Source organism: Triticum dicoccoides, chromosome 6A (genome assembly GCF_002162155.2).
Source record: "Triticum dicoccoides isolate Atlit2015 ecotype Zavitan chromosome 6A, WEW_v2.0, whole genome shotgun sequence".
Classification (NCBI taxonomy): domain Eukaryota; kingdom Viridiplantae; phylum Streptophyta; class Magnoliopsida; order Poales; family Poaceae; genus Triticum; species Triticum dicoccoides.
The window spans coordinates 63,749,191-63,760,504 of NC_041390.1; the positions used below are offsets into that span (position 1 = coordinate 63,749,191).

The following is an 11,314-nucleotide window of genomic DNA, read 5'->3' on the forward strand; positions in this document are numbered from 1 at the left end:
CTAGTACTGCTTTGATGTGTCCCGTCGACTCGCCAAACAAGGAGAAGCTTGCTTACTACGCCTCTCCCTCGCCCACGTGCGCGGTGGTTCGCAGGACGAGGAGAGGGTTTTGACTACATCGCCCTCTCCCTCTCCCTCTCCCTCGCTCTCGCCCGCGCGGTGGACGTGCATCAGTTCAATCGGTGTCAGATTGCCAGAAGCATATTGTACTGTAGTATCATCATTGTTGGACCTTCCGAAGAGGCGAAGAGCCAAGTGCAAGGTTCACACGAGTACGAACTGTTGAACCTCCCGAAGAGGCAAAGAGCCAAGCGCAAGGTTTTATAGGAGCTGTCGTCCTAGTAGAAGTGTACTAGTACAACTATAGCGAACGATGCTACTGTATGATGTCGCCACATCACGTATATCCAAAGCTGTGCCATCTTTTTTTCTCAAAGAGCATGTTGGAGCCCATGCAACAACCACACAAGTTGCACGTACACATAACACATTTACTAGTAATAAATTCTAAAGGACAAATGCCAGTATGCCACACAAGTTCATCTCCAACTCATGTGATAAATTTGTGCACGAATAGTCTACGTATATTTACAGCGCTACCGTCCACAATTACCGTACTCCACATACACATTATAGATGGGCTACATGTCCTCCTCCAGGTTCTAGTCCTATGTGTTCTTCATGGATGGCACGATCCGTAGCGGTGGGCAACGGGAATCATTGTCGCAGCTTTCTAGTCCGTTTCCACACGATGGAGACTCATCCAAGCTGAAGCGGCATAAATCAGGGATAGCGTTTCCCAGCATGTCGTTCATACGGCGGTGCGCACTGAAGACACAACCATGCTTCATGAACGGCAGGCCTTCCGTGTCGTGCATGGAAGGTGGCATCCGCTTCACAATGGGGTAGTTGTCCCCGATGAAAAGCGAGTACTCTCCAAGAGTGTTCCTCGGCACCCACGTAGCATCACGGGGGGTCGAACTCGGCGCCGTTCATCTGGTACACGCGGCATCCCAGATCTGGACACATGGTGACGTACATAATCAAGGTCCATGCATAATAATGTTGTACTCAAATGTGGCGGTCAGTAATACTGTGTAGCAAATAGTACTACTCCGGTATAGAGGAAGTAAAATAACCGGCTTATTATATATAGCCACTCTTAGCTACATGGATGAGATAGTAAGACATGGAAAAACAAAAATGGTGGCAGCTAGTGGGTTCAAGTCTTCAAGGGCCTAGCTAGCTATACGCGTCCTCCAAGGTAAAAAGTACTCCTACCAGTACTACAAAGTATACTACTAGTGCAACAATGAAAGAGAAGGCGAGAGGGTTAAAAAATGGAATACCTGGGTAGATGGTGACGGTCCGATCGTGGTAGATTATGTGACCATGTTGCACATCAGTGGTACCATGGGTAACGACTGCTAAGATAGTTAATCCCAATATACCAAAGTCAGCTACAAGGTTCCAGGTTAGACCGAATCGCGGATGCAAATGCACATCCAGGATCGGCGATCTTATTTTGATCGGGGGATGACTGGTCCCTGCAAAATAATGGAGTACCGTTAGGGATGCAAATGATGGTTTGTGCATTCCGTTTGTAATCTCCCGTACCGTAGGATGTCAACCAGATGAAACAAGTCCCCTGGCTTGTCACCGCGAAGATGCAGCCTAGATGGCGCACGGCGTCTTCGAACATGTAGGGGTACAAATCTGCCACCGCCAACATGCGCCAGCCTCTGCCGTTACTGCCTCCTGCATCGATGGCAATCCTTATGTCGAACACCGCGATGAGATAGTAATCATCGTAGCCGCGTGGCTTTGTCGGCGGGTCCGCAATTGCTATCTTCTTCAATCTCATGTAGGCATCATCATACGTATTCTTGCCCAGCCAGTCCGTAAGGCCGATCCCAATGATGGAGAAGGGGTCTAACGGAATGGCCGCACTGCTGTGGATGTTGTGAAAAATGATGGTGGTATCCGGTCGGAGGTATGCAAGCCAATCTTCGTTGGCACCAACCCAGACCTATATATAATACGGTGGGCAGCGGAGAAATTACGGGATGGAAATGGAATAACTGTGTACTACATGATCAAAATCCATTACTAACCTGCTCATCGGACAAAATCCGACTACCTCTCAACGTCGGCAACTCTAGCGGAGTCAACGTGCAACCATGGCCAGGGAGCGGTGAACTGTTCGAAGGATTGTCCCATAGAAGAACCTTCTCCTCGAGGATGCATGGAAAACCAACAAGCATGGCCTGTTTAAGCAGCGTCTTGAAAAAGTTGGTGCAGGAAGCACCGAGTCTTGCGGCGTGCGATTTCTCCCACAGGATCGTCGTCCAAGGTCTCCCAGCCCCGACGAGGAGGAGAACCGCCTGGTGAATCCATGGGAGTGGCGGCGAACTTCCTTCTCTTCGGGGGGAGGGGAACTGGCGAGGAGGAGATAAGAGCGTAGTAACCACAGGGCCTCGTCTCTTCCAACTGTATATCGTTCCTCAGCGAAGGGGTGAGGCTATTATTTACTAGTACTCCCTCCGATTCTTTTTACTCTGCGCATAAGAGCAGACCCGGATACCAAGGCAGGGGCTCGCTGCATGCTTTATGGACGGAAATACCCCTGGCGCATGGATGTGAGGAGTTAGCAGCTATAAATGCCCCATGCAGCCCATTGGCTGTCCGCCCGCGTTCTCCTCTCTCTGCATGTTGCATGGATGTCTCCCTCTCTCTCACATTACTGCATGCGGTGGCGCTGGCTTATGAGAAGCTTGCGTGGAGATAGCAATCTTCTCTACAGAAGTGATTTTTTTGAAAGAAAGGGATTATGAAACGTTATGGGATTGCATTATATTGTAAATAATAGCACTAGTAAGAAATTTTTGGCACTAGGTAGTAGTTTTTAGCGTGGATTAAGAAATTTTGGGTATTTTTTGCCATTTTTTGTACACGCCAACTAGTGTCAAAAAACATCTTACATTATGTGACGAAGGAGTACGTACTTGTACTGTAGCAGTACTAGTACTACTTTTCTCAGCTAGTAGTGCGATGTACTGTACTTCTAGTCTGGTCTATTATAGTGCACCGGTTTTGAACTCTTGAATCTCAGGGCCAAGAAGCTACAGTTGGAAGTGGAGGGTACTACTGTTCTTTATAACCATCGTTGTACTATCAATGCAGGGAAAGTACACCAGCGTAGTGGCCTAGTGGGTACTCACAGTGCTCTATTAAGCTTACTAGTCTCACGTAGCTGGCCTACTCAACCGCTCCTCTCACGCACACACTAACAGCCTGTTTATCAGCGAGGTTACTATGGGGGCAGAACATTTGAGTTATTTGATACAACGAGACTAGACTTTTCGCTTACATTTGTGGAGGTGTAATGGATCTCGTCGAACTTTGTTAGTAGTTCCTTCTTTACTGCAGCTGCTGCTCGCTTCTCGCCGCCACAGGCAGTCGCTGCCCCAGCGGCTAGCGTTGCGTACTTCTGCTGCTGGCCGCCGCCGTTGCATATCCAATGGTGTCAGAGTTGACGAAAAAACAGAAAACCTCAGCGAGAAATTTTGAGGAAAGAAAATTTTCAGAGAAAAAACAAGGAAAGAAAAAACGATCTCAACACCGCAGAGAGAAAATTTAAGAAACAAAAATTTACAGAGAGAAAATACGAGGAAAGACTCAACATCAAACCACCGAGGATCCTTGCATAGTCGCCGACCTTCATCCCCAAAGTCTCAGCCCATGCCGGATCTGCAGTGAACGGCTCGCACCCGAATCCATCGATGTTCCTGTGCGGGGTAGGAGGTCGAATCCGTCGCCGGCTGGAGGTGATATGGCAGCGGAGCTTCGTCCGGAGGGGCGGCAACGAGTGGGTGGTAGTGTGGGCACGAGTGACTGGTAGGTCGAGGATGAGGCACACATTTCGCCGGAACAGGGAGCTCGAGAAGTTTAGACCTGGGAGAGATGAAGTGGGGAACGGAAAGAGGATGAGGAAGAGACGGAAAAAGGATGAGGAAGAGGAACAGTGGACAGGCGGGGTAGATATGCTGCAGAGCGCGGTGGCCTTCAATTCGGCAGTGTGGGCCATTGATGGAACATAATCAGTCTTACAGGTGGGGCCAGCTCGTAGGAGACCACATGCATATACGAGATGTTTACGAACAAGTGCTTCATGGATACAAAGATTAATACAGCGCATTGAATTGGATCGGTCCGAATCTAAATGGGCAGCTACGGTACAAATGTGCATGGTGGAGCACCTCAGTGCTCCAGTGTAATTTCCTATGCATATGACACTAGTCTAAATTATTATTTTTATAGTGCAAAGTAACCTAGTAATAGTGGCATAAATGACTTCATTTATTAGCTTGTAGACTCATCCTTTTCTCGGAAAGCGCTATGTTACAATAACAGTTTTGCTAAAGCACATCTAGATGTGTCATAAGTATTGCACAGCTAAATCCTATGGCATTGATCTTACGTCGAGATTTGTGTGAATAATTTCTTTTTTCTTTTTTTTCCTTTTTATATTTGATTCACTCACTTAGATGTGCAATAGCTAGGTTTGCCCTAGACACACCCGTAACAGTGATCTAAACACCTCTCTCCTCATTAACTACATGCCACATAAGCAAAATTATCTTAGAGTGTGTTATGTTACTATCTAACTTACTACCATTATGACTAGCCTAAGAACAGATGGTGAATTTCTTTTGAATATAGCTGAAAAATAAACAAGCCCAACTATATATATTAGCATAACTGAAGATTTATCACGGCTGACAGGGACTTAACCTGACTTATCATGGGGATTGCATATTATCCATCCATGCAATGCACCACCACATAAATGCTAGACAAAAATTACAAAAGAAATTATTATACCGATGGCACTGTGTCGATCGCGCGACTAAATGCGTGGACGAAGGGAAAGGGAAAAGCTAGCTAGCGCCAGCAGCTCACAGATTGTAGCCGCCTGCGGTAGCAGGTTTGGTCGCGGCATCGGCGGTGGCGGCCTTGTAGCCGGATTTGCCATCTGCGGGCTTGGTAGCCGCTTCCGCAGCGGGCTCGGCAGCGGCACCGGCAGCGGGCTTGGCAGCAGACTTGGTAGCAGATTCTGCTGCAGGCTCGGGAGTGGCTTCGGCCTTGGCCTTGTAACCGGATTCATCAGCCGCGGGCTTGGTAGCAGCTTCGGCAGCGGGCGCGGTTGCGGCTTCGGCAGCTGGCGCGGCAGCAGGCTCGGCAGCGGATTTATCGGCGGCTTCGGCAGCTGGCTCGGCAGCGGGCTCGGCAGCGGATTTGTCGGCTGCCTTGTAGCCGGCTTCTGCGGCGGGCGCGGTAGCAGTTTCGGCGCCATCCTTGGTGGCATCGGCAATGGTGGTGATGGACTTCGCCAAGGCGTCCGCGACGTCGGTGTCCTTAGCCTCGGGCTTGGAGGTGGCGGCGGAGTCGACGGCCGTTTTGAACGCCGCGTCGAGATCGGAGGTCGTCTTGCTCCCGTCGTAGCCGGGGCCCATCTGGTCCTTGATGGCCTTGTTGAGGGCGGCTTGGAACACGAGGATCCTGTCGGCTTTCGGAGCTTCTTTGGCAGCAGCGGAGGCTGCCTTGATGACCTTGTCGAGCTTCTTGATGACCTGCGTCGCGCCGGCCGCGGCCTTCATGCCTCCGGCAACCACCTCCTCCATGGCTGGCTTGATGGCGTGGGCGTCCAGGGTGGCGGCAATGAAGCGGAGGGCCTCCGTGAGGGTGAGCACCAAGCAGGAGAACTTTTCCTGCGCGTTGGTGGCGGCGACGGCGGAGTTGTACGCTATCTTGAAGGCGCGGTCGATCATGGCGATGAATTTGGCACTCATGCCGGCGAGGCACTGCTTGATCTCCCTGTTGAAGGCGGCGTCGAACACCGAAAACTTGTCGTCGGGCGCCGCCGCGTTGGCCGCGTCCAGAGCCTTCTTGAACGCTTGGTTCACCTTCTCGATGAACTTCTGCTCGACGGTCGTCGCCTTCCCCTCCCCGGCCAGCACCTTGACCTTAGTGCCATCGGCGGCGGGCTGCTCGGCCGGCGTAGTGTCAGTGTAGCCCGCCGCGTCCTTGTCGGGCGTTCCCCCATCAGCGGGAGTGCTGGCGGCGGCCTCGGTCGGTGTCCCTGCCTCGGCGGGCGCGCTGGCGGCGGCCTCGGTCGGCGTCCCCCCCTTAGCGGGCGTGCTGGCGGCGGCCTTGGTCGGCGTCGCCGCCTCGGCGGGCGTGCTGGCTGAGGACTCGGCCGACGTAGAGTCAGTGTAGCCTCCCGCCTTCTTGGCGGGCGTCGCCGCCTCGGCGGGCGTGCTGGCTGAGGACTCGGCCGGCGTAGAGTCAGTGTAGCCTCCCGCCTTCTTGGCGGGCGTCGCCGCCTCGGCGGGCGTGCTGGCTGAGGAATCGGCCGGCGTAGAGTCAGTGTAGCCTGCCGCCTTCTTGGCGGGCGTGCTGGCGGCGGGCTCAGCCGGCATCGCGGCCTCGGAGGGCGTGGCAGGTGCGTAGCCGCCGGATTCAGGCCTGGAAGCAGCAACGGCGGGCGCAGCCATGAGGGCGGACAGCAGGAAGAGCGCGATCACGGCGGCCTTGTGCTGCTGCTGCCGCTGAGGTGCCATTGCAAGCTAGCTGCTGGATGGAGCAGATATCCGTGGAAGGAGGAAGAGGATCGGTAGCTCTGGGTGGTCTGATGTCCATGATCGCTAGCTTTTTATACAGCACAGAGACCGCCCGGGCAACGAGAGAGCTTCGCGCGCGAGCCGCGACCATGATCGACCACGAGAGGTGGCCAGGTGGGTGATCGAGAGGCCATGAGCACGAGAGCTTCGCGCGCAGGCCGCGATCGAGGACCGGCTGATGGTACTTGCATGAGGCCATGCATCACAGCTTCCTCTCTCTCGCTCGTCGCCACCATCTTCTTCCGATTACTTTCTGGATTTAGACTAACTCTATATATAGGATTAATCAAGACTTTGTTTGTTCCAGTTACCTTTTTTTAGGATGAACACGGTTACTTTCTTGATCGAATGGGAAGCTTATACAGGAATAACAAAAATGTCATGAGCGTTTAATAGCCACCAGGGATGTTATTCAGGTTAAAACAAAAAAATTCATGCCGAGCGGCGTAGCACGCAGCATTAGAAATCGCGACCTACGGTAGAAGAAGGCGAATAGTGCTGACCACTTGGACGAGGACCAGTTTTGTTCCAATTATGTGTCAAACAGAATACATTTGTTTAGACTATCAAATATAGTACATTTTGATGCGAATTTTTCTTGAACTTGAATTTCCTTGAAAATTTCAGGCCGAAAAAATCCAAGAAATCTGATATTTTCTGGAAACCAGTTTTCCTGGCCCCACCAAAAGAGAAAGCAGAAACCAAAAAATAAACCTTGATCAGCACACATGATTTTTTACTGGAAACCAGTTTTCCTGGCCCCACCACAAGGCAGCCCGGGTCGTCCGTCCAAACATTACAAATTTTATGACACTAGTAAATGTGCACGTGCAACGCATGTATAATGATAGGACAAAAATTTCATACATTCTAGTTAGGACGCAATCAATCAAATAAAATCAACAACAAAAAAGTCATATAACATTGTGAACATTAATTTTGCCTCTTAGAGCATCCACATTTTGCTAAATAAGCAATGCCTAATTTACATTTTGATCTTTCAGATATACTTTTGTTTTCTGGAAGTCCCAACTATGCCTAGCTTCTACCACCAGGAACTATGCACTGCTCAATAAGCAAGTTACATTAGGATGAATACATCGGATCCTTGCAATAAAACATGGACACAATTTCCAGATAGTATTCTATGTGCAAGAATAGGACAATTTCTCTACAAGCTGATTTCATCATCATCACCCGAGGAAGAGGAAACTCTGTTGAAGAAATATTTTTGTGAGGTGAAATACCAGCAACTATTGTTTACACAAGCATAGAATAGCATAAATGATGAACTATGAAAGAAACGTGTATGTGTGGCAAATTGCACTGTCATAATCACCATAAAGATGCTGAATTGTCAAAAAATAAGAATTTTTGTGAGGGTCAGATAGGTTATATACTAAAAAGAAGTTCCAAGAACACAACTCAACTAAGGGCTTCCAGGTTATACAGCTAGGTGTACCAAATAGCCAAATAGGTGAACTGAGCATTGCGTACTTCACAACGAATTAAATTTCAACAGTATTTTGAACTAAAGGAATCACGTAGACAGGAGATATGTAACTTGCGAATAAGCTGTACAAAATGTCCTGACAAATGAACTATATGTGTTTTGGACATTGACAATTCAGCTGCGCCGAAGTATAAAGTGAGTACGAATATGTGAAATAGATGGCAATATGTAATACAAGAGAGATTACTCACAGATGTAAATTGTAATTCATAATACCTTTCACCATGGTTTATGACTGATAAATCTGTCATTTGCTACTTGTTTTACAAACAAAATAAATAATGGCCACTGGAGTTCACTTGTTCATTGTTCTCATAGGAAACAAATAGAATCTGCAATCCCTTACTAACAAATCTGAAACCAAGAGGTCAATGTATATTCCATCAAACTCTATGAGATCCCGATGATATGCACTAAAAAATAGTGAAAGGGGGGATTCATGTTTCCAGTTCACTCAAGCTATATACATAGCAATTTATGGATACAAAAATTAATTGGTTTACCTAATTTGTTACCTTCCTGGAGTAACCCTCACCTTTTATTGAAAATCTGAAGTAGTCCGCTTGGATGAATGTGCTTGTTCAGTTATGACTATTGTACCAAAGTTGCCTGTCCGGTTTATCATCTCCTTTGATACAAGAATCCCAGCGAATCTGAATATATACTGGTTAATGTTGCAATGAGAATACTCGGACTTAAAGTAACTCCTGTTCCAAGCAGCAATTTTCTGCAAAAACCAGTTGCATTATGATGATTTAGCAACATCCATAACACAGAAGAACATTTAATTCTGTAATGACGAAGAAAGCAACAATATAACTCCAATACACAACGTGAATGTGAAGATCCGACCTACCCAGTTAATAATAAAAGCATGAAAATGCAAGAGTAATGCTAGCTATCATACTGCTAATTCTCTGCTAGTACTTGGCTCGGAAATAGAACTGACGGGGCAATCGGTAAGTGACAACATGATCTCGTCATGCTGTCAGGTGATCAGATCTAGTGACCATATGTTGTCGCTCAGCAGTAGTGTTCAAACACACTGTACAGGTCCTAGAACCCCACACCTAATACATTAACTAACGAATTTTCTCGCCCAATGACTTGTTTATTTTCACTGAGCCGGACAAATCTAGCTGATCCATCTACTATGACGGCCCCTCTGCCGGCGCAGAGCGTATCCCACGTTCCCATTCATCCGCAGCGGCACTCCATGCCCACCCGAGGGCGGCGCGCCAGCAAGCCTGGTACGGGTGACTTGGTTCATATGCGCACACTACAATCACCCAGATAAGATGAGACCAAGATCCAGCGGGTGTTTCACTACCACGTGCGCCCCTGGTTCAGAACTCCAGATATGTCACATGCGTGTGTGCCGAATGTGGCGGCCAAGAGATGTGTTAACGACAGTGTGGCAGATATGCAAGGCCAAGCCCATGCGACGAACGACCCAACCGCTTCCATGATATCGCGCATGCACGTCTGGATGTCCTTCAGTGGGCCTGCAAAGAAGAGCCGAGAGGAGCAGCGGCAGCGGCTGACACTGCATCTTCACCCCGACTCCAAATCGATACCAAAGTAACCCAACTCATCATCCTCTCGCTTGCATCGAGCTGGGCGATGCAGCCGCCACCGTCCGGGTCTAGCGCCTCATCCAGTATGACCTCGCTAGCGCCCCGCTCGGCTCCTGCACCACCACGCTCAACCACCGCGTCGCGGCCTTCCTGCTCTTCCTGGGGCCGACCTCCTCCCCTGCATTACCCCAGCCCATCGTCTCTCCCACCACGTTCCTGCCTACCGCGCTCAACCACCGCGCCGCGGCCTTCCTGCCCTTCGTGAGGCGGAGCAGATTTGGGCGTTTGTTGGAGAAGATCGAGGCCGCGGCTTGTGTGGCTTAGAGGAGATCAAGGTTGCGAGGCTGTTGCTGGATGGCTATTATCCCCTAAATCACGGGATAGTTATTGCATGCTGATTTTTCTCTCGTTTCCTCTCTTAGCACGATTAGCACGATTCGCATGCACGATGACAGAGTTTTCGTCCGCCTCCTTAAATTGCTAGACGTGTTTTTGGTGACAGTTGGTTGTTATCTTGACGGTTCAAACCAAATAGTGGGTCTTATCGTGGGGCTTTAATTCTGCCGTGTTGTTCTGTGTACATTAGAGGGGGTGCGCTTAGGAAAAATAATGTTCGCTTGTTTAATAGTAGTATAGAATAACTGTAATTTGCTAGCACATGCGCTGCTAGGTTTGAGCTACGATAACAATGCTTGAATTTGACCTTCCCAATCAGAAACGAAATGTCTACACATTCAACGAAAATTGCAGCCATTTCATCCCACCATCTTGTCTGGCCATCACAAGATTCAATTACTATCAATGAGTCCGACTCCGCCTCCATCCGCGTGAAACCTAGCGAGCTTGCAAATTTCAGACCATTCCGCATTGATATCGCCTCGGTCGTAACCACGCTGGATGTATAAGGAATATAGATACATTGAGCAGCTAGAAAGGATCCATTCGCATCCCTGATCACCGCTGCAGTGGCTCCTACTCCTTCTGTTATACAGAACGTTGCATCAACATTTAGTTTTACATACCTGGGCTCCGGTTTCTTCCATCTAACTTGCACTGCTATAATATTATTTGCATTTTCTTGATGAAAATTATTAGCTATAGGCATAATCGACATGGGCGATTTGAAAGGAGGCGAGGGAGAACCATTATGAATAATCTCGCGTTGAATCTACCAAAGGTACCATCCTCCAACCGCAATGAGTTGCTTCACATCCAGGTTGGGTTTGAGCGCCACTTGTCTTGCTGGATCTAACAGAATATGTTCCAGGATGATCGACCCAGAGCGATCAACCATTTTCACTTCATTGATATAATCCAATATCCCTAGGCTTGACCAGAGCTCAGTCGCATGGGAACATTCAAAGAGAAGGTGCTTTACATCCTCGGTCGCTCGGTGGCATATAGGCCAAGCTCCATCTGACCCAATATGCCTGTTAGTGATTATGGATCTTAGAGGCAAAATTCCATGGAGAGTGCTCGCCAACAGAAAATTTGAACTTTACGTGGAATTTGGAGTTTCCATAGTGTACTCCATACTGCTA

The 11,314-nt window shown here is 48.9% G+C and overlaps 1 protein-coding gene across 1 annotated transcript; it reads right to left on the minus strand.

The window, feature by feature from the left end:
• Window positions 1-4,683: 4,683 nt before the first annotated feature.
• LOC119319040 (pollen allergen Phl p 5b-like) lies at window positions 4,684-10,887 on the minus strand. Its single transcript, XM_037593558.1, has 4 exons — window positions 10,796-10,887; window positions 10,477-10,666; window positions 5,409-6,047; window positions 4,684-4,722 (listed from the first exon to the last, which is right to left on the minus strand). The coding sequence occupies exons 1-4, from the start codon at window positions 10,885-10,887 to the stop codon at window positions 4,684-4,686; spliced, it is 960 nt and encodes a 319-aa protein (XP_037449455.1).
• Between the last annotated feature and the right edge of the window lie 427 nt (window positions 10,888-11,314).

What these genes read in the sequence shown, in the direction of transcription:
- LOC119319040 (XM_037593558.1), bottom strand. Translation starts at nt 10,887, where the DNA reads ATGTCGATTATGCCTATAGCTAATAATTTTCATCAAGAAAATGCAAAT. An exon ending in TTTCGTTTCTGATTGGGAAG is followed by an intron (nt 6,048 to 10,476) that starts GTCAAATTCAAG and finishes CCGGCCGAGCAG; the next exon opens with CCCGCCGCCGATGGCACTAA. An exon ending in CCGAGGCTAAGGACACCGAC is followed by an intron (nt 4,723 to 5,408) that starts GTCGCGGACGCC and finishes TTTATTTTTCAG; the next exon opens with CTATATTCAAAAGAAATTCA.